Source organism: Phyllobates terribilis, unplaced genomic scaffold (assembly GCF_046119375.1).
Source record: "Phyllobates terribilis strain yellow unplaced genomic scaffold, ASM4611937v1 Scaffold_5__5_contigs__length_657084704, whole genome shotgun sequence".
Taxonomy (NCBI): domain Eukaryota; kingdom Metazoa; phylum Chordata; class Amphibia; order Anura; family Dendrobatidae; genus Phyllobates; species Phyllobates terribilis.
The window spans coordinates 13,139,709-13,163,893 of record NW_027362765.1 but is presented as its reverse complement, the minus strand read 5'-3'; the positions used below and the strand labels follow the sequence as shown (position 1 = coordinate 13,163,893).

Sequence of the window (24,185 nt, the reverse complement as noted above, 5' to 3'; positions counted from 1 at the left end):
CGCGATACATGGTGCATACCCGAGTACCCAATGCAAACTCAAGTAGCGAGCACTTGCGCTCAAGACTAATGACAACTTATTCAATATGATGACCTAATGTTATCAAATTCTGTGTCGTACCTCTGGGTTCAAAATGTTCACTATACCCCTTGATAAAATCCTTGAGGGGTGTAGTTTCCAAAATGGGGTCACTTGTGAGCGGTTTCCACTATTTAGGCACATCAGCGACTTTCTAAATGTGATATGGCGTCCGCTCTCAATTCCAGCCAATTTTGCGTTCAAAAAGTCACACAGTGCTCCTTCCCTTCTCAACTCTGCCGTGCGCCCAAACACTGTATTTTCCCCACATATGGGGTATTGGCGTACTCAGGAGAAATTGCACAACAGCTTTTGTGGTCCATTTTCTCCTCTTACCCTTGTCAAAATAAAAAAATTGGGGCTAAAACATCAGTTTTGTGGAAAAAGTTTGATTTTTTTTATTTTCACGGCTCCATGTTATAAACTTCTGTAAAGCACTTGGGGGTTCAGAGTGCTCACCACACATCTAGATAAGTTCCCTGAGGGGTCTAGTTTCCAGTGGTGTCACTTGTGGGGGTTTTCCACTGTTTAGGCACATCAGGGGCACATCCGCTAATTATTAAAGCAAATTTTACATTCAAAAAGTCAAATGATGCTCTTTCCCTTCCGAACCCTGCCGTATGCCCAAGCAGTGTTTTTTTCCCCACATATGGGGTATCGGCTTACTCAGGAGAAATTGCACAACAAACTGCATGGTGCAATTTCTCCTGTTACCCTTATGAAAATGCAAAATTGGGGGCTGAAAAACATTTTTGTGGGAAAAATGTGAAAATTTTATTTTTACAGCTCAAGGTTATAAACTTCTGTGAAGCACCTGGGACGTTCAAGGTGCTCACCATACATCTAGATAAGTTCCCTGAGGGGTCTAGTTTCCAAAATGGCATCACTTGTGGGGGGTTTCCACTGTTTAGGCACATCAGGGGCTCCCCAAATGCAACATGGCGCCCGCTAATTATTCAAGCAAATTTTACATTCAAAAAGTCAAATGGTGCTCCTTCCCTTCCGAACCCTGCCGTGCGCCCAAACAGTACTTTTTCCCCACGTATGGGGTATCTGCGTGCTCAGGGGAAATTGCACAACAAATTTTGGGGTCCATTTTTTCCTGTTACCCCTGCAAAAATAAAAAAAATTGGGTCTAAAGTAAGATTTTTGTGAAAAAAAAGTTAAATGTTCATTTTTTTCTTCCATATTCCAAAAATTTCTGTGAAGCACCTGAAGGGTTAATAAAGTTCTTGAATGTGGTTTTGAGCACCTTGAGGGGTGCAGTTTTTAGAATGGTGTCACTTTTGGGTATTTTCTGTCATAATGACTCCTCAAAGTGACTTCAAATGTGGTCCCTAAAAAAATGGTTTTGTAAATTTTGTAGGAAAAATGATAAGCCACTGGTCAACTTTTAACCCTTATAGCTCCCTAATAAAAAAAAAAATTGGTTCCAAAATTGTGCTGTTAAGTAAAGTAGACATGTGGCAAATGTTATTTATTAACTATTTTGTGTGACATATCTCTCTGATTTAAGGGCATAAAAATTCAAATTTTGAAAATTGCAAAATTTTTGCCAAAATTTTAGTTTTTTTCACAAATAAACGCAAGTGATATTGAAGAAATTTTACCACTATCATGAAGTACAATGTGTCACGAAAAAACATTCTCAGAATCAGGGGGATCCGTTGAAGCGTTCCAGAGTAATTACCTCATAAAGTGACAGTGGTCAGAATTGTAAAAATTGGCCTGGTCATTAACGTGCAAACCACCTTGGGTTGTAAAGGGGTTAATTGGGTTATCGTGAAACTGGCAGTGATCGTACAGGGGCATATACACATATTCCATGACCTGGAATTCGGAGTTGTGTACGCCATAATCCGACTGCTTGCTTTCCGGTAACTACGTAGTGAGTAATAGGGATTGTGTGTGTGCGAACCCCTGACAAATTGATGGCAGAGGTGAGATATTGTATGATCCCTCCGGTGTTGTTTCCTGACAACTGGTGGCAAGCGGTGGGATATTACAGAATATCAGTGGATGGATTGAGCAATCATTCCTGTCACTGAAAACTTGCACGGTTCTTGCGAGAATTCTGTTTAAAGTTTTAAGGAATCAGACTCAGTGTTTTATTATTTTTTATCTGGGACATTACTGTATGCGTAGCAGTAGCATCACCTCCTTCTCTTGTTTTTCTGTCCTATCTTTTATTTGGAGAGCCATGGTACCACCAGCAGTCAGAGGACACTATCACGGCCCTCTGTGAGCTACGACAGATTGAGCCCACGGGCAAGACCAAGCACAAAATGATTGCGGAACTGTTGCAAGGTGCTGCAGAGCCCGTTTGACAGCGGAGCCCTGATGATGGGGCGGCCAGCCAAGGCCCGGATTATGCTGCTGCAGGGATCCCACCTGTGAGTACCAGCCAGACCCGCAGCCAGTGTAGTGTGGACCCCCACCTGCAGATGGCCTTGGAGCAGCTCGCCGCAGACAATCATGACAGATGACTGCAGCTGATCTTGAAATTCCAGGAGCGAGAGGCTGAGAGAGCCGAGCATAAGGTCCAAGCTGACAGAGAGGAGCGAAAAGCTGACCGAGAGGCTGCTGAGCGGGAGCGACATTACCAGCTGGAGCTTGCCCGGATTCATAAGGAGCCATCCTCCATGCAGACCCGTGAATCCAACAGTGCCAACAGCTTTAAACGACATACGGAGCATTTTCCTGTGATGGAAAAAGATGGAGACTTGGACATATTTCTGCGGGGATTTGAAAAAAGCCTGCAGGCAGTACCAGCTGCCTGAAGCCCAGTGGGGCAGGTATTTAACCCCAGGAAAGTTTACCAGAAGAAGTTCAGAGCCCTCCAATGTGGACCACATGATAGCTACAGTGATGTGGTGGATGAGCTCAGAACCAAATTTGAGTAGTGGGTCCGAGGACTGTCAGTCACCACCTTTGAGGACCTGAAGGATGTGATGGTGAATGACCAGTTTCCAGTTTCTTCGTCTTTGCCCAGTGGAAGTGCGACAGTTTGTGCTGGACCAGGAGCCAAAGGAGGCCGCCAAAGCAGCCCAGATCGCGGATGCCTATGAAGCCAACCACACACCAGAGGTTCAGAAGTCGGCCGCCGCCAGCTGGAAAGGGGGTAAGCCGACAACCACCCCCAGTGTTCCACCCAGCCGGCCCACATCGGACTCACGCCGGTGCTATACCTGTGACAGGACTGGTCACATCAGCCTCACCTGCCCGCAGAGCCAGAAGAAGAATCCCACACCTAAGGCCCAGGAGCCTACTGCAGCTGTTCTTTTTGTGGGTGGGGCGGTTAGGGGGGTCTGTTACAATCAGTCACCATGGGTGATAAAGTCACTATGGGGCTCAAGGACACTGGAGCCGAACGAACCCTCATCTGCCGTGAGTTGGTGTCCCCCGAAGACCTTATCCCTGGGAAAACCTTGACTGTCACCGTGATTGGGGGTGTTCACCGTCCTTTGCCAATAGCCCTGGTTTTCCTAGACTGGGGTGTGGGGAGGGGAGGGGGTTACGGGAAGTGCGGGTGTCCGAGAACCTCCCAACAAATGTTCTATTGGGAACTGCTCTGGGATGGTTGGTTGCCCAATATGTTCCTGACGACCCTCCCAGATCTGATAATTCCTGTGATGAAAATGCTGATTATGTGAACGTTGATATGATGCATGATGATACTATGTCTTGTGGTACAGGAGTGCTCAGTCATGTAACACTGCAGGGTGATGTTGCTGAGGACCCCCAAAAAGGAGCCAGCGTGAGTGCTAAGGGCAAAGGGAGCAGGCACGGAGACTTTGAAGCTAGTGGTCCCGTGCCGCCCACCAGTGTCGCAACGGACGGTGACATGGCCGGTCGTAGCAGCCCCATGATTGGCATGGCTCCTGAGGTATTGGGGGATGATGAGGAGGTGGTACCCATAGTCTATCAGGCTGATAGGAAAGGGTTGTTGTCCTCCGGGGAGACGGCCTACATAGCCGCTGTCACCCTTAGAATGAGTGCCCAGACCGCACGCGATGCGCTGCCTTCTGGGCCCTCATCACCTGGTGGGACAACAGAACTGGCTGTGGACCCAGAGCCGGTCCCAGATGGTTCCAGTGAGGTTGGGGCCTTAACGTCGTTCCTGGCTACCTCCAGCCAAGAGTTCCAGGTGGCTCTGCACTCAGATGCCAGTCTAAAGGCGTTAAGGGACCTCGCAGAGAAGCTCATCTCCGAATCCAATAAGGAGAGGGTATTCTGGGATCAGGGGAGGTTGTACCGGGAAACGGTCCCATGTAACCCCCAACAGGAGTGGATGAGGGAAAGACAGTTGGTCATGCCCTATCAGTTTAGAGAGGAGTTGTTGCGGGTTTCCCATGAGATTCCACTAGCTGGACACTTGGGGATCCGCAAAACCAAGATCCAGCTGTTGCACCATTTCTATTGGCCCCAAATGGGGACAGATGTTGCCAACTACTGCCGCTCCTGTATCACATATCAAAGAGTGGGGAAGTCAGGGCGTGCACCCAAGGCTCCCCTGATCTCTTTGCCAGCCAAGATAGAGCATTCCAGAGGATTGCTATGTTCTGCAACTTAGAACTAAGGAATAGGAGGGAAAAGCTGTCCCTGCACTGAGACTCAGCTTTACCCTACGCTGGGGTGGGTGCCCTATTCCTTATGAATAGCCCCACCTAAACTCCTGCACTGAACTCAAACGAAGACCTGTAGGAAAGGGGTCCCTAAAAGATCTAAGGACTGGGAGCAAAAGCAGGAGACCTCCTAACAGAAAAGTTAGTTGCAGAAACAAAAATTAAAGGAAACAAAAACTGGTGGAATAAGAAGTCTCAGGATAACAATAGTCCAAAGCAAGAAGAACTAAACCAGGCTACTTAGCCAGAGCACGAGCGTTACAACACACAACAGGGAATGTGGGGCCAGGTGCTGGATAATAAAGAGTGCAAATATCAAGTGACCAAGAAACACAGCACCAGAGGAAAAGACTAGAAGCCAGCAAACCACAACAAGATGGCAGATAGTAAAACAAAATAGATTCTAACAGTACCTCCCCTTTTACGAGGATCCTCTGGATCCTATAGGCCGAGCCTTACCAGGAAAACTCCTGTGAAAAGCCTTAATTAGCCTTGAGGCCGAGACGTCCTCGGCCTTCACCCAGGAATTATCCTCGGGGCTGAAACCTCTCCAGGACACAAGATACTGTAATCTTCCTCTATGCCACCTGGAATCCAAAATGCAAGAAATCTCAAGTTCACCGTCCTCATCAACAGGAGGAACAGTAGGCTTCGCCTGCTTATCAGGCGTGTGCGCCTTCTTAATTAACGACACATGAAACACAGAATTAATCCTCCAGGACGAGGGAATGCCCAACCTCACAGCTGCCGAGTTGACAATCTGAACCACTTTGAAAGGACCCACAAATTTAGGCCCCAGTTTTTTAGAAGGAATTTTCAAACGAAGATTCCTAGAGGACAACCAAACCATATCCCCAACAGCAAACAAGAACTCCTTTCTTTTTTTGTCAAAATACCTTTTTGATCTCCTGTTAGCGTACACTGGCCCAAACCCTCTCCAAATCACCAGAAAAATTGTGCTCCTCCGGTACAGCAGCCCCAAGTTTGGAAAATGGACCAAAAGATGGATACCTGCCAGTACACCAAAAAAAAAAAAGGAAAACAACCAGCCGAGGAAGAAGTATGATTATTAAGGGCAAACTCCGCAAGTGGTAGAAATTCTGACCACATTTCCTAATTGTCTGCCACATCTCAAAAACTGTTCGACATCCTGGTTCTTCCTTTCAGTCTGTCCATTCTGGATGATACCCCGACGAGAATGACAAATGAATTTTTCAATCTGTCACAAAAAGCACACCAAAAGCGAGCTACAAACTGTGGTCCTCTATCGAAAACAATGTCAGTGGGAACACCATGGAACCTGACAATCTCCTTCACAAAAGCTTTAGCAAGAGTCTTGGCGCAAGGTAACTTGTTGAACAGAACCAGATGACATTTTACTAAACCGGTCCACAACAACCCAGATGACAGAAAAACCCTCGGTGATTGGTGATAAAATCCATGGCAAGGTGCGTCCATGGCGAACTAGGAACTTCCAAGGGGCATAGCAACCCCACAGCCGGCGAGTGAGAGGCCTTCGACCTAGCGCACACAGAACACTGACGCACCCACTTGATGACTTCCCTTTGCCACCCTGGCCACCAGAAACTCCGACCAATATATTTCTTAGTTTCCGAAATCCCTGGGTGACCCGCCAACCGAGACTCATGACATTCAACAAACAACGCTCTCCTCAAGGCTCTAGGCACAAACAATTTACCACACGGAGTGCTAGTTGGTGCCGCCCTCTGAGCTCCTAGGATGCTATTCTCCAACTCAGAATCCAATGCGGCCACCACCACCCCTCTCTGCAAAATACACTTCTCCCTACGAGACAAAGCGTCAGCCTTAACATTCTTTGTCGCCGGGACTAAGGTTACGGAAAAATTGAACCGGGCATTCAAACGTTTAGCTGCGTCCAGATGAATCAAATTCTTATGATCAGTGAAAACCTGTATAGGATGTTTAATAGCCAACAACTCACGATTTTCAACATCATAGTTGAGCTCTGTCTCCGAAAAATTTTTTGAAAAGAAAGCACAGGGATGCACCCCATCCTCACCCTTCTGGGACAGAACTGCCCCTACGCCTATAGATGAGGCATCCACCTCAATCAAAAATGGCCTGGTCTCATCCGTCTGGATAAGAACAGGTGCAAAGCTGAACCTCTCCTTGAGATACTCAAAAGCTTCAATAGCCTCATTGGACCATTGGACAGTATTAGCACCCTTCTTGGTGAGATCAGTAATGGGTTTTGCGATGACAGAGAAATTCTTTATGAATTTCCTGTAATAATTGGCAAACCCCAAAAACCTCTGTACGAACTTCAAACCCTCATGCCTCAGCCACTCCAGCACAGCCTGAACTTTAACCGGGTCCATCTCAAAACCATCACAAGAGACAAAGTAACCCAAAAAAATAATTTTCTGGACAGCAAACTGACACTTCTCCAATTTAGCAAAGAGTGTATTATCTCTCAGTATCTGAAGAACTTCGCGGACTCTCTGCCAATGAGACTCAAGATCCGATGAATAAATCAAAATGTCATCCAGATAAACAATAACACTCCTACCGATCAAGGGTCTCAGAATGTCATTGATGAAATTTTGAAAAAATGCAGGGGCGTTAGTAAACCCAAAAGGCATCACCAAACACTCAAAATGTCCTTCCAGGGTGTTAAAAGCTGTCTTCCATTCATCTCCGTCCTTCACCCGCAGCAAATTATATGCCCCACGAAGGTCAATCTTAGAAAACCATATAGCTCCGGTCAATTGGTTAAACAAATCCGGAATAAGTGGTAACGGGTAAGGATTGCGCACAGTGATCTTACTAATCTCCCGAAAATCCAGACATGGCCTAAGACCCCCATCCTTCTTTTTGACAAAAAAGAACCCAACCGCCACAGGAGACTTAGAGGGTCTTATGTGACCTGCAGCTAAACTAGTCTGAAGGTACTCCTTCAAAGCCTCCCTCTCGGGAATTGTCAGATTAAACAACCGACTCTTAGGGAGTTTAGCATCAGGGACAAAGTCAATAGCGCAATCGTAATCTCTATGAGGTGGTAAAGCTTTTGACTCCACCTATGAAAAAACCCTCCAAAAATCCTGAATGGGTTCAGGTAACTCCCCCTTCACAAGAGCCGCAATGTGAACATTACAACACTTATAATAACACCCCTGACCCCAGGATCTTATAGAACCAGACGACCAGTCCAGCAAAGGATTATGCACTTTTAACCAGGGCAACCCCAGGACGACCGGGGAAGGCAACTTAGCAAGTACAAATAAGTCAATCTGCTCCTGATGTTCCATATTTATAGTAAGCGGAAACCCAGTGACCTTTCGAAGAATGCTCCCATGCTCCAGGGGAGTATTATCAATCGCCACCACAGGAAAAGGAGACGACAAAGGTTCAGAATCAAACTTATACTTTTCAAGAAAGTGTTGATCAATCAAATTAACTGCAGAACCACAATCCACCATAACCTGAAACTCAATCAAACGACCCTGACAGGTGGTATTACCAGGAAAAAACACCCCAGCAGAACATAAAAACGCAATGCGAACGGGAGTGTTATTTCTACTGACCTTTTTTTTTTTTTCTTTCCTTAAGCGAACCTCACATTGCTTTAAAAAATGATCAGCCTTACCGCAATACAAGCAAAGTCACTCAGAGAACCTCCTGTCCCTCTCCCTGGAACGGGATGACATTGCCCCGACCTGCATAGGTTCCCCAGTATCGGCAGGAATATTGTGAGAAACAGAATCCAACAATACAGGAAACTTCTCCTCATTCTGTCTCGCCCTCAACCTTCTATCCACACGGATAGCTAACTGCATGGCAACTTGCAAAGAATCAGGTGCAGGGAATGCAATGAGCAAATCTTTAATCCTTTCACTCAAGCCTGCCAGAAACTGAAACTTGAGTGCAGGGTCATTCCACCTGACCTCTGCAGACCATCGTCTGAACAGGGTGCAATAACTCTCAGCATCTAGAGAACCCTGTTGAGCGTCTGAGTTCTGCCTCAGCTGATGTAACTCGATCAGGATCATCATATAGCAATCCCATGGCATCAAAAAATGGCTCCACAGACCTCAGACCATGATCATCAGGAGACAAGGAAAACGCCCAGATTTGAGGTTCCTTACGCAATAGAGACATAATAATTCCTACACGCTGTAGTTCACTACCAGAAGATCTAGGTCTGAGCCGAAAATACAACAAACAAGCATTTTTAAATAAAAAAAAATCCTGTCGTTTCCCCGAGAAACACTCAGGTAATCCTACCTTAGGTTCTTCATAGTGTTCTGCAGGGTATTTACACACGTACTGCTGAAGATAGGCAACCTCCAGAGTCAGCCCTTCGAAGCGTTGAGCAAGCTCCTGGATGGTACACATGCTGAAGAAAATGCAGGAAGAGGAGAGGAGAAAAAAAAAAAAAACCCTCCTTTTTAAAAAAAAAAAAACAAAAAAAAAACCACGCGGCTGGACATAGAGAATATGGTGCAGGCCCAGGCCAGCCAGAAGCTGTGGTATGACCAGAATGCCCGGGAGCGGGTGTATGAAGTGGGTCAGAAGGTGTGGGTCCTAGTCCCAATGACCCAGAACAAACTTCAGACGGCCTTGGAAGGACCATACCCCATATGCCAGCACCTCAATGATGTGAACTACGTGGTCACCATTGACCACGCCAGGAAGAGGCAGAAGGTCTTCCAACGTCAACATGATGAAAGCTCATCATGACAGAGAAGCCTATGCCCTTCCTGTGTGTAGCGTCTCCAAAGAAGGTGAGACAGAGGTCCTAGTGGACTTACTGGCTGCAGCCCGGGAATGCGGCTCTATTGAGGATGCAGAATTCAACCCGCAGCTATCCACGGACCAGAAGTCCCAGCTGCGGGAGGTGTTCCGGCCTTACCTGACCATCTTCATGGGTGTACCAGGGAGGACGCAGGTAGCTGTCCACCAGGTGGACACAGGGAGTCATCCCCCAGTAAGTCAATTCGCTTACCGTGTCTCTCTAGAGGCGCAGAAAGACATGAAGGCGGAGATAGATGAAATGTTGCGCCTGGGGGTGATCCAAAGGTTAAAAAGTGTGTAGGCCTCGCCTGTAGTCGTATTCCCAAAAATGGACCGGACCGGACCACCCGGTTCTGCGTGGACTACAGGAGGCTAAATGCCATAACAGCTCCCAATGCATACCCAATGCCACGTATCGATGAGCAGCTGGATCGCTTAGCAGGGGCCTGGTACTTGACAATTATGGACCCGAGTCGAGGATACTGGCAGATTCCTATGTCCAAGGAGGCCCAGGAGAGGTCCGCCTTCACTACACCGTTCGGGCTGTATGAATCCCTCGTCATGCCCTTTGGCATGAGGAATGCACCTGCTACTTTCCAGCGATTAGTCAACCAGCTGATCGAGGGACTAGAGGTGTTTGCTTACCTGGATGACATTGCTGTCTTCAGTCCCACCTGGGAGGAACACCTGGAGCAGGTGCTCAGGCGGGTCAAGGGCGCTGGGTTGACTATAAAGCTGGGAAAGTGTCAGGTAGGCATGACGGAGGTGCAGTACCTCAGACATTGAGTGGGTGGCGGAACTCTGAAGCCAGAGCCCGGGAAGGCCTTCTCCCAAAACCAAGAAGCAGGTTATATCCTCACGAAAAAGAAGCTACTGCTGACAGTCAACCGGACAGCTGACTGTGAGAAGTCCTTCACGGTGCTCAAAGCTGCCCGAGGCAAGTTCCCCAGTTCTGGAGGCCCTGGGACTTCGCCTGGCAGTTTGTATTACAAACGGATGCAGCTGCGTTTGGCTTGGGTGCTGTGCTCAGCCAGGTAAACGGGCAGGGGGAAGAGCATCTTGTGATGTTCCTCAGCCACAAGCTCTTAACTCTGCAAGTGGCATACGCCACTGTGGAGAAGGAGTGCCTCGCTATAGTGTGGGCCCTATGGAAGCTGCAGCCCTATCTATACGGGCACAGCTTCAGCATAGTGGCAGACAACACCTCCTCAGCTGGCTGCACCGGGTGTCCGGTGACAATGGCAAATCTACAGTGGAGCCTAGCTCTACAGCAGCATGATTTTATCATTCAGCATAAGAAGGGTAGTGAACATGGCAACGCAGATGGGCTGTCCCGTCAAGGGGATGACGAGGAGGTAGACTTAAAGGGCGATGTGTAAATCGGCCCCTACGCTACCTCAAAGAGGGGTCAGATGTCATAGAAAATGTTAAGAATTTCTCTCTCCCTCTGAAATCCCTCTCACTCATCCTCCCTCACCCATACCATTTGTCAAAGGGCCAAGAGCTTAAAACTCTAAATGGCTTCTATACAAATAGCAGTACACACAAGAGGTGGCAAACTCAATTCCCCCAGGCTAAATACCACACAAATGGAGCTCTTAGTAGAAGAGACCTGTGATAAATAGACACCTGAGCATATGGGATTGAAAGACAGAGGAAACAGCTCGTTTAAGCTTCAAATGAATTCGTACTCCGCACAAAGCAGGGTCACCCTCATTTGCATGTGTTCAATCTGCAGCCTCGCAGGCAAACACATGAAATATGGAATATCGGAGTTTCAATAATTCCGACTGTGATGGGACACATTTTTAGCAGCGGGATTAGCTAAGTAACAATACGCATATTTTTCCATATCTATACGCCCCGCTGGTGAGCTGTAATGCCAAAAGTACAAAAATAACAGACAGCACCTATGGCATGTCTAGTCTAGAAAGGTAAATTCGTAACAAAAAATATGGTATCACTTGCAAACTTCTGCGATCAACCAGCAAGGAGTTATCGCTGAAGTTCGAGATTATAGTAAAAACATGAAGTGTGGCACCCAGCTCACGTGAGGTCATCACTGGGGAGTGTGTGGGCAGGGCCCCCCTTCGGCATAAAAGATCCTGCTGTCCATTAGTTTATACTCTTGCCAGAAGTTACATATTTTGTAGCACGGGTCCCGTTCCATAACGGTCAGAATTGGAGTGCTTCCCTCCAGCTAAACTGAATTGTCTCTGCGATCTGTCTAGTAATTTCTTCTTTTAATCCCATTTTATTTTGTGTAACTGCATATGTATTGTACTGTCCCCCTTTGTAAAACCTTTTGTATATTTTTTTCCTTAACACTGCCTCCCTTTGTATTAAATATAAAATTTAATAGTCCTGTAATTGTTCCTCCCCCAAAGCCATATGCTACCAGAAAGCAGGCGCCCGATCAGGCCTGTATTTCAAATCTGATCGGTGGTGGCAGTAAATAATATTAATTGGGTTATTGTGAAGCTGGCAGTGATCGTACAGGGGCACATACATATATTCCATGCGCTGAAATTCGGAGGTGTGTACGCCATATGCTCACTGCTCGCTTGCCGGTAACTACGTAGTGAGTAATCGGGATAGTGTGTGTGCGAACCTGACAAATTGACGGCAGTGGTGGGATATTGTAGGATTCCTCCAGTGTCGTTTCCTGACAATACTCCTATAGATTAACTCCCTAAGCATTATCATTTCTAAAATGGAGTCACTTTATGGGGATTTCTCATGTTCAGCGCGGTGGATGCTGGGTGCGACGCGGGGGATAACCCCGCCCACAACCCAGCAGCCACCGCAGGGACCCCAGCACGGAGTCACGCCTCACTTGTCGTGATGTCAGCGCCGGGTCATGTGATGCCTGTGAGCGGTCAAGGATAGTGCCGCTCACAGGCAGAAACAGCAACGTAAGCTATTTGCAAAAATCCTTAGGGGCCCCGGGGGGATACATTGGGGGTGTAATATAAAGTACTGGACAACTTCTTTAATATTATGTGTGGCCAGTACAAAGGTCTAGCACATGACTTATTCCTTCCAAAGACTATACTAAGGACCAGGGGGGCACTCATTACGGTTGGAAGAAAGGCGATTCCGGCACCTAAACAGGAAAGGGTTCTTTACAGTCAGAACAGTCGGGCTGTGGACTGCCCTACCACAAGAGGTAGTAATGGCAGACACTTTATCAGCTTTCAAAAAAGGGCTGGACGATTTCCTTGATACACCTAACATTGTGGGTTACAGTTAAATTAGACAAAACGTTACACCTATAGTAGTACATTTGATCCAGGGTTCTTGTACTGATTGCCTTTTCTTGGGGTCAAGAAGGAATTTTTTCCCGTGATGTAAATTGGCTGAAGGTGTCCTGGGGATTTTAGTAATACCATAAGAGTAATACAATAAATAAAACAAATTAAAAAATTATAAACTGGTTCATCTGTAATTGTAATAGTGCAGTAATAATAAAAATGGTAATAATACAACTGTGAGGCCTAGTTCCAGTAAGTTAGTAAGTTAGTGAAGTGTTAGTGTAGGGAGTACAATTGGGGGAGAAAGGTTGAACTTGATGGACTTAGGTCTTTATTCAACCTACGTTATTATGTAGATACAACATACTTTTTGAGGAGAGAACGATGAAAAACATTAGGGATCCTAAAAGGTAGGCAGTAAAGCAAGGCAAAATGCTACGGGATTGACGACAGTTATGACTTTACAAGGACTGATAAACCTGGGAACCAGTTTCCAAGACAGAACTTTCAACTTCATGTTCCTGGAAGACAGCCACACCAAGTCACCCACACACAGGTCCGGACCCACCAAACGTCTCCGATCAGCCACACTCTTATATTTGGATCCCATCTTCCTCAAATTATTAGTAACCACCTGCCAAATGGTGAAAATAGAAGACAAAAAACGTTCCTCCTCCGGTAATCCAGAAGGGCGATTACCAATAAATGAACTGAACTGGGGATGGAACCCATATGCCCCAAAAAACGGGGGCTTACCAGTCGATTCCTGACAACGATTATTTACAGCGAATTCGGCTAACGGTAAATAAGTAACCCAGTCCTCCTGACTTTCAGATACAAAATACATCTCCAGATTCTGGTTAACTCGCTCCGTATGCCCATTAGACTGCAAGTGAAACGCGGAAGAAAGGGAAAAATGGATCCCCAAATGGGTGCAAACTGCCCTCCAAAACTTGGAGACAAACTGCACCCCTCATCAGAAACAAACAATGTCGGTCGGAATCCTATGTAATATAATTATTTCCCTGACGAAAACTTGAGGAAAGGATTTGGCATTTGGCTAGTAATGCGACAAAATGAGACATTTTACTGAATCTATTAACCACTACAAGGATTACAGTATTCCCCGCCTACACGGGTTGATCTGTGATAAAAATCGACCGATAAGCGAGTCCAAGGTCTACTGGGAATCTCCAAAGGTTGGAGAGCCCCCGACGGACGAGTATGAGGGGTCTTTGAACGCGCACAGACACTGCAGGTGGCTACTTACTCCCGGACAACCTTATGAGCACCTGGCCACCAAAAATGCAGAGTAAGCAGATCCGCGTTTGCTTTATTACCAGGATGTCCGGACAACACCGAATCGTGATGTTCGCTGAGGACTATAAGACGGAGATTTACAGGAACAAACAGTTTACCAAGTGGACAGGCAGCAGGAAGGCCCCCCAGCGTCAACAACCTCTCTTTCCAGATCGGAGCATATAGACGCCATTTTGAAGAATAGGTACCGGTTCACACTTATCTCCTACCCCAGGAAAGCAACGGGACAAGGCATCTTCCTTAATGCTTTTGTTCCCCGGCCTACATGTTATAAAGAAGTTAAACCTGATAAAGAACAATGCCCATCTAGCCTGACGAGGTGTTAGACGCCGATTTTAGGTATACCAGATTCTTATGATACGTGACTACCATCACAGGGTGGACCGACCCCTCCAAAAAAATGACGCCACTCCTCAAAAGCCCATTTGATAGCTAAGAGTTCCTTGTTATCATTGTCATAATTTCTCTCGGCAGGTGACAGTTTTTTAGAGAAATAAGCACATGGTTGCCATTTACCAGGAGACGCACCCTGCGACAAAACAGCCCCTACTCATACCTGAGACGCACCGACCTCAACGATAAAAGATCAAGAGACGTCAGGCTGTATAAGAATCGGCGAAGAAGAAAAACACCTTTTCAATGTATGAAATGCCTCCCTGGCTGGACTGGACCACCTGGAGAAGTCCATCCCATTTCTGGTCATATCAGTAAGAGGTTTGGCTACTACCGAAAAATTCTTTATGAACTTGCGGTAGTAGTTGGAGAAACCTAAAAACTTTTGTAACGCCTTCAAATTCTCCGGATGATCCCAATCCAATACCACCCGGACTTTCACTGGATCCATGTGAAAACCATCATCATGTCATCAAGGTAGATAACCAAAAACCTGCCTATCACATGGCTACAGATGTCATTTATAAAGTGTTGAAAGACGGCGGGATCGTTTGTTAACCCAAAAGGCATCACCAGATTCAGTGTCCTTCAGGCGTATTGAATGCGGTCTTCCACTCATCTCCCTCTTTAATGCATATGAGATTATTCGTTCGCCCTGAGATCCATCTTACAGAACTATTTGGTTAACGAGGTCTGGAATGAGCGGAAGACGATAAGGATCATGGACAGTGATCGCAATAACTTCACGGAAATCCAGGCAGGGGCGTAAACCCCATCTTTCTTTTTTACAAAGGAAAACCCAGCGGCAACTGGGGAAGAGGATGGTCTGATATGACCCTAGCCAGGCTTTCCGTGATGTAATCTCTCATGTCCTGTCTCTCCGGACCAGAAACATTGTAGAGTCTGCTTTTAGACAGCTAGGCCCCAGGCACGAGATTTACGGCGCAATCATAGGGATGATGGGGAGGGAGTTCTTGGCACCCCTGCTCCGAGAAAACATCCCCAAAATCCGACAGGTAACTAGGCATAGACTGGGTATCCACCATAGCTAACTGGGTACCCAAGCAGTGTCCTTGGCAATATCCACTCCATTTTACAACCTCCTGAGTCTGCCAATCTACCACTGGATTGTGCAGAGCGATCCAAGGGAGTCCGATTACCACGGGTGAGAGAAGACCCTCTAGAACATAACAGTATAACACCTTGGTGTGTATGGCCCCGACCTGAAGCCGCAAGTTACACTGAGTAAAGAGCCCCTGTCTCAAGGGGGCGGAGTCGATGGCAATTATCGGTATGGGTCTGGACAGGGTATGTGGGCTGAGGCCTTGGCCCTGGACAAACCAAGAGTCCATCAAGTTAAACCCCGGCCTACTGTCCAGAAAGGCTGACACCTCCACCTTAACTTCGCCCATATGAACTACGGCTGGTAGAAAAAACTGTGTCCTACCCACAGAGGTGATAAGTACACCCGAGTTGCTAACCTCCCCGAAACACGGGCCATCAAGTTTTCCGACGGTTGTTTACTATGGGGACGGGAAGAACACGTACTGAAGAAATGGCCCTCTTTTCCCCACAAAAGAAACACACTCCTAGCTTACGCCGGACTACCGGCAATTTCACAGAAGAAGATGTCGCACCCACCTGCATGGGTTCCTCTGGTGACGCCACACTGACCTCCCTGGACCCCGGACCTCCCACACACGGGGGTGACTCCCTATGTCACTGGCGAAGACGGCGATAAACTCGAATCGCCAGATACATGGCTGTCTCAAGGGAGTCAGGAGTCTCATACAGGGCCAAGGCGTCCTTCACCCTTACCGTAAGCCCCTCACAAAACAGACTACGGAGTTCGGGGACATTCCACTTGGTATCCGTGGCCCACCTCCTAAACTCAGAGCAATATTCCTCCGCCGGCCGGTCTCCCTGCCGAAGTTGGAGCAATGTGAACTCGGCTAAGGAGACGCGATCTGAGTCATCATAAATAAGGCCCAGAGCCCAAAAAAACCCCTCCACCATCTGAAGCGATTGTGAGTCAGACGGGAGAGAAAATGCCCATGCTTGGGGATCCCCCTGAAGAAGAAAGATTACTATCCCCACTTGTTGCTCCTCTGTACCTGAGGAAACCGGACATAGCCTGAAAGTACAGTTACAGGCCTCTTTGAAAACCACAAACTTGTCCCATCCCCCAGAGAACCTGTCAGGCAACACAACCTTGGGCTCCACTACGGTTTGTCTGAGAGACGAGACTCCCACACCTCCTGTATTATGGAACTGCAAGACCACCGTGCTTAAAATCTGTCACCTTCAGACTGAGCTGCTGCAATTGCCTCGTCAGAGCAGTAACAGGATCCATCATGGATCAGAAGAAACAGTTGCGGTCAGAGATAATGTCACGACACAGCTGTCGGGTGACTAGGGGCTCCTACCCTGTCCATAACACTAGGGGGTGCCCTAGCTCGCCCTATTCCCCAGGCTACCTCTGAAGGTGAGGATGCCGGAGCCTCCGCCCTCACCCTAACTCGCGAGTTAGCCCTCCGTCTATTCTCTCCCCCCACCCAGAGAAGGGGGCGCTACTGTGCACAGTAGAACACCAACCCGACAAACAGGGCTACACAGACAGGGGTTAACAGAAAACTCCAGGCATATGAAATATTCAATCACATATAACAGAGGAAAACACAGGAGTGTGAAGGTAGGGAAATAAACCAAAATGGAGAAGGATAAGGAATTACCAAGAATACAAGGAGAGAACAACGGAAAGGACACCATTGTAGGCATTTACTACAGGCCACCTGGGCAAGCTGAAGATATGGATGAACTCTTTATGTATCAAATGACCAAGTTCTCCAAAAATTATGACGTAGTGGTTATGGGAGATTTCAACTATCCAGACATTTGTTGGGAATCTCTCTCAAGTAAAGCTAACAGGTCAAGCAAATTCTTATCCTCTCTTGCTGACAACTTTATCTTCCAAAAGGTAGGGGAGAATACAAGGGAATCTACTACTTTGGATCTAATCCTTATAAACAGGGAGGAAATGGTTGAGGAGGTAAAAGTGTCTGGGACCCTAGGAGGCAGCAATCATGCCATTATAGAATTTTGGATAACTAGAGGAGGAAGACATGTGAAGACTCAAACTTCAAGGTTAGATTTCAGAAAGGCAGATTTTAAGCGACTCAGAAAAAGAATAGCAGAGATCCAATGGCTGGATGTCCTTAAGGACAAAAATGTCCAGGAAGGATGGGAAATTTTTAAAAATGAGATTCTCAAAGCACAATCGTTAACAATCCCGAAAAGTAGGAAGAATGGGAAGCATTTAAGGAAACCAGGATGGATGAACACAGAACTTAAACACATGCTAAAAAGAAAGAAAGAAATGTTTATCAAATGGAAAGAGGGAGGCATATCTAAAGAAGATTATAATGCAGTCTGCAGATCCTACAGGGCACGTATCAGGTTAGCTAAAGCTGACAATGAATTAAGGCTTGCAAGAGATGTCAAAAGCAATAAAAAAGGATTTTGGGGGTATGTCAAAAGTAAAAGAAAAGTCAAAGATGCTATAGGATTTTTACAGGATGAAAATTGCGAAATAGTAAGAAAGGATGTTGAGAAGGCCGAACTTTTTAATTCCTATTTTGCATCAGTTTTCTCTCAGAAAGAAAATGTAACATCAACTGATCTTCACTGTCCTATTAAAGGAATAGAAGAATCCAAGTTATCTGTAAACAGAAAGATTGTGAGGGAATATTTAGCTAACATAAATGAGTTCAAGTCTCCAGGTCCAGATGAATTACACCCCACAGTACTGAAGGAGATCGTAGAAGAAATTTTAGAACCACTCTCCATAATCTTTGAAAATTCTTGGAGAACAGGAGAAGTCCCAGAAGACTGGAGAAGAGCAAATGTTGTTCCTATCTTCAAAAAGGGGAAGAAGGTGGACCCAGGGAACTATAGGCTGGGGAGTCTGACATCTATAACAGGAAAGATCTTTGAACAAATTATTAAAAAACATGTATGCAAGTACCTGGATAAGAATGAAGTGATTAACCAGAGTCAGCATGGGTTTGTAACTAACAAGTCATGTCAGACTAACAATTTCCTTCTATAACAGAATCACTGACTGGGTGGATCAGGGAAATGCTGTAGATATAGTATATCTTGTCTTCAGCAAAGCATTTGACAAAGTATCTCACACCATCCTTATTGAAAAAATTACCAAGTATGGAATGGACAAGGCAACTGTTAAATGGATTCATAACTGGCTTAGTGATCGGACTCAAAGAGTGGTCGTAAATGGCTTCACATCCAGTTGGATGAATGTCTCAAGTGGGGTACCACAGGGCTCTGTCCTGGGTCCTGTTTTGTTCAACATTTTTATCAATGATTTAGATGAAGGAATTGAGGGTAAACTGATTAAATTTGCTGATGACACAAAGCTAGGAGGAATAGCTAATACTACAGGAGAGAGAGGATTCAAAAAGACCTACATAAACTGAAGCAGTGGGCAGCAACTAACATAATGGTTTTTAACAGGGAAAAATGCAAAGTACTACATCTGGGCAATAAAAATTAAAAAAGCATATACAGAATGGGAGGAATAGAGCTAAGCAACAGTACATGTGAAAAAGACTTAGGTATACTAATAGATCATAGACTGAACATGAGTCAACAGTGTGATGCAGCAGCAAAAAAGGCAAACACAATTGTGGAATGTATTAACAGAAGCATACAGTCTAGAACACGTGAAGTCATTATCGCACTTTACTCCTCTTTGGTCAAACCTCATCTGGAACACTGTGTTCAGTTTTGGGCACCACATTTTAAAAAAGACATCGACAAACTGGAGCAAGTTCAGAGAAGAGCGACCAGAATGGTGACCGGTCTGCAAATCATGTCCTATGAGGAACGGTTACAGGATTTGGGAATGTTTAACTTGCAAAAAAGAAGACCGAGAGGAGACTTAATAGTGGTCTACAAATATCTCAAGGGTTGTCACATTGTAGAAGGATCATCTTTATTCTCATTTGCACAAGGAAAGACTAGAAGCAATAGGATGAAATTGAATGGGAGGAGACACAGATTAGATATTAGAAAAAACTTTTTGACAGTTAGGGTGATCAATGAGTGGACAGGCTGCCACGAGAGGTGGTGAGTTCCCTTTCAATGGATGTCTTCATGCAGAGGCAGGACAGATATCTGTCTGGGATGATTTAGTGAATCCTGCTTTGAGCAGGGGGTTGGACCAGATGACCCAGGAGGTCCCTTCCAACTCTACCATTCTATGATTCTACCACACATACAAACCAGACAACAGTCACAAATAATTTCTCCAACTCTCCTTCTTATAAGCACTCCTCTCCCTCCATTAGTCATGCAGCAAAAGCTATCTCTGACAAGAATTAGTATCAGAGCCCAGGTTGTAAAGGTGAAAATTAGTGGCTAACCGAGCTCAGCTGTGAGCACAGGGATTTCCAACATGGCCGTTTAACCCCTCTTCTGACAGAAGAAATGAACACAATTAAAATGACGGAGAAGTGCTTCTTCTCGGAGCTGGAGTAGGAGCCATCCGGCGCTGAGGTCTTCTGACTCCAAACTGTTGCGGTAACCCCGTGATACGGGGACTGAGAAGAATCTGTGACTTTTCTTCATCTAGTGGTTACTACTCACCTGGGTAGTCATATGTAGGAATCTCTTCTTCAGTTGGTAGGTGACTCTTCCAGGTTGTAAGTCGTATAGAAAAGGGCTTTCAATGCCCAAAGTCATTTGAACAGTTTTTGGTGGAAGAGAAGGTTTTGGTCTAGGTGCAAAATGGTGGTCACACGATTGTGATATGGCCAGCCTAAATGACCGGTAAACCATCCACAGCCTGCGACTGATAAGAATCTGTGACTTCTCTTGCTTTAGTGGTTACTACTCACCTGGGTAGTCATATGTAGGAATCTCCTCTTTACACCACTCATCACCCCTCACATATCTCTCTGTAGTATTAATATTGGTCAGATCTTCAACCTGAAACAAATATTATGAAAGTCACAGACAGATGGAGTCCCATCTATGATCGGCTCTAATCCTGCCATCTGCATCGTTCTCATTAAACAAGTATAAAACATAGAATACTGGTGGATAAAACAAGACTGAGCACAAGACCTTCACAGCCGTCTACACATCATAGGGGAAATCTCATGACACCTTCTCTCCATCTACCTGATGATCTTGAGGAACATTGGGATCTTCTTGTTTACAGTCCTGTGGAAGAAGAGGACGGGGACATCTCTCTGGTGTTGTCCTCTTACTGGATAGATCTGGAGGAAACACATACAGGGACGGGATTCGTTCTTTGCATACAGATAATTATAGGCCGTGTGTATTTAGTCCTGTCTATTACCTGGTGATGTGAGGGGCTGGGGAACCTCCATCATGTCGTCCTTGTACAGATCTTTATGTTCTTCTAAATACTCCCACTCCTCCATGGAGAAATAGACAGCGACATCCTGACACCTTATAGGAACCTGACACATACAATGATACCGTCATCCCCCCGATCCCTTCATAGCGTTACTGTATAATGTCCCAGCATTCCCAGCAGTGTCACCTCTCCAGTCAGCAGCTCAATCATCTTGTAGGCGAGTTCTAGGATCTTCTGGTCATTGATGTCCTCATGCATCAGAGGATGAGGTGGAGGCCCAATGATTGAGCTCAGGGGTCTTCCCCATCCCTCAGACACAGGTTCTTGATGGCGCTCACTAGAGGTCTTCTTCACTACTGTGTAATCCTGGTTATGGAGAGACACATTATTAAATCTCACTCCAGACATTTCCAGAGTCCTCACCTCTCCAGTTCTGTCCATCTGTTATTCCCATAGATAAGAATGATGTAATGTGACGTCATCAGAATCTCTCACCTCTCCAGTAAGTCGGAAGAGGATCTCTAGGGTGACGTGTAATATCCTCTCCGCCATCTTGTCTTTGTCCATATCCATCTTTGATGGTAATTCTGAAAAATTCTCTTATATAGAAGATCTTCACTGAGAGGATCCGATATTGTAGAAACCTGAATGAGAAGATGATGAGCCGATGTAACATCATAAAAATCCTGTGTAATAATACAATTACTGGAGATAACTAGAGAAACATATCATGGGAATTTATTATTTTAAAGTATTTTGTTTCTAAAAAAACCTATATATTTTAGGCCACAGACAACAAGCAGTTTCTTCCTCGGAGTCTGCAGCTGAATACGTTTCTCATAGACTCATCTTCCATAACGCTAATTCTCGTCTCATTTACCGACACTGGAATTATATTATACTGCATAAGGGGCATAATGGGGACATTACACTGTGTGGGGGCATCATACACACTGCATAAGGGGCATAATGGGGGCATTACACTGTGTGGGGGCATCATACATCCTGCATAAGGGGTAAAATGGGGGCATTACACTGTGTGGGGGCATCATACATCCTGCATAAGGGGCATAATGGGGGCATTACACTGTGTGGGGGCATCATACACAATGCATAAGGGACATAATGGGGGCATTACACTGTGTGGGGGCATCATATATCCTGCATAAGGGGCATTACACTGTGTCGGGGCATCATACATCCTGCAAAAGGGGCATAATGGGGACATTACACTGTGTGGGGGCATCATACACCCTGCATAAGGGGTATAATGGGGGCATTACACTGTGTGGGGGCATCATACACCCTGCATAAGGGGTATAATGGGGGCATTACACTGTGTGGGGGCATCATACATCCTGCATAAGGGGTAAAATGGGGGCATTACACTGTGTGGGGGCATCATACATCCTGCATAAGGGGCATAATGGGGGCATTACACTGTGTGGGGGCATCATACATAATGTATAAGGGACATAATGGGGGCATTACACTGTGTGGGGGCATCATATATCCTGCATAAGGGGCATTACACTGTGTGGGGGCATCATACATCCTGCAAAAGGGGCATAATGGGGACATTACACTGTGTGGGGGCATCATACACCCTGCATAAGGGGTAAAATGGGGGCATTACACTGTGTGGGGGCATCATACATCCTGCATAAGGGGCATAATGGGGGCATTACACTGTGTGGGGGTATCATACATAATGTATAAGGGACATAATGGGGGCATTACACTGTGTGGGGGCATCATATATCCTGCATAAGGGGCATTACACTGTGTGGGGGCATCATACATCCTGCAAAAGGGGCATAATGGGGGCATTACACTGTATGGGGGCATCATACATACTGCATAAGGGGCATAATGGGGACATTACACTGTGTGGGGGCATCATACACCCTGCACAAGGGGTATAATGGGGGCATTACACTGTGTGGGGGCATCATACATCCTGCATAAGGGGTAAAATGGGGGCATTACACTGTGTGGGGGCATCATACATCCTGCATAAGGGGCATAATGGGGGCATTACACTGTGTGGGGGCATCATACATAATGTATAAGGGACATAATGGGGGCATTACACTGTGTGGGGGCATCATATATCCTGCATAAGGGGCATTACACTGTGTGGGGGCATCATACATCCTGCAAAAGGGGCATAATGGGGGCATTACACTGTATGGGGGCATCATACATACTGCATAAGGGGCATAATGGGGACATTACACTGTGTGGGGGCATCATACACCCTGCATAAGGGGTATAATGGGGGCATTACACTGTGTGGGGGCATCATACATCCTGCATAAGGGGTAAATGGGTGCATTACACTGTGTGGGGGCATCATACATCCTGCATAAGGGGCATAATGGGGGCATTACACTGTGTGGGGGCATCATACATAATGTATAAGGGACATAATGGGGGCATCATATATCCTGCATAAGGGGCATTACACTGTGTGGGGACATCATACATCCTGCAAAAGGGGCATAATGGGGGCATTACACTGTGTGGGGGCATCATACATCCTGCATAAGGGGCATAATGGGGGCATCATACATACTGTATAAGGTGCATAATGGGGGCATTACACTGTGTGGGGGCATCATACATACTGCATAAGAGGCATAATGGGGGCATTACACTGTGTGGGGGCATCATACATACTGCATAAGAGGCATTACACTGTGTGGGGGCATCATACATACTGCATAAGAGGCATAATGGGGGCATTACACTGTGTGGGGGCATCATACATCCTGCATAAGGGGCATCATACATCCTGTATAATGGAGAATATAGAGTATCTACCCAAACAGAGACAATTCTTCAACGATATATAAATGGTGTTAAAACATCAAGATTTATTAGAACATTTAAAAGACATATGGGGCTTCAGTGCTGCTATTGGTCCCTATACCTGCATGGGTGAGCCTCACAAACAAACTTGTCTGTGTGATCAGATATACGATCACGTGATTATTGAGTACCTAGTGAGGCTTTTTTACTGACCTTTGATGTTTTGCAGGCTTGTGCTTTTGGTGGCTCTACAGTTTGTAATTTTGTACCCCTTTGTACATGTATGTAACTTATTGTTGATTCGTAATAATACACATCACTTTGCAAGCCTGTGTATTCTTGGTCAGATCTCCCCATGAGGACTTACTTCTGTTTGCTGCACTGTTTGTGTGTATTCAACCCCTGATGGCCTGCTATTTTTATCTATATTGATATGTCTTTTAAATGTTCTAATAAATCTTGATGTTTTAACACCATTTATATATCGTTGAAGAATTGTCTCTGTTTGGGTAGATACTC

The 24,185-nt window shown here is 45.9% G+C and overlaps 1 protein-coding gene across 2 annotated transcripts in view; it reads right to left on the bottom strand.

Moving 5' to 3' along the window:
* The window catches only part of LOC141270515 (uncharacterized), a 345,167-nt gene that overhangs the window by 69,198 nt on the left and 251,784 nt on the right, over nt 1-24,185 (bottom strand). For both annotated transcript variants that reach the window (XM_073680538.1, XM_073680539.1), the window contains exons 2-6: nt 21,348-21,496; nt 21,039-21,218; nt 20,832-20,955; nt 20,651-20,748; nt 20,365-20,455 (exon numbers count right to left, since the gene is read on the bottom strand). In XM_073680538.1, the coding sequence (XP_073536639.1) occupies nt 20,365-20,455; nt 20,651-20,748; nt 20,832-20,955; nt 21,039-21,218; nt 21,348-21,425 (571 nt within the window). In that variant the 5' untranslated portion in view covers nt 21,426-21,496. The remainder of the gene's footprint in view (nt 1-20,364; nt 20,456-20,650; nt 20,749-20,831; nt 20,956-21,038; nt 21,219-21,347; nt 21,497-24,185) is intronic.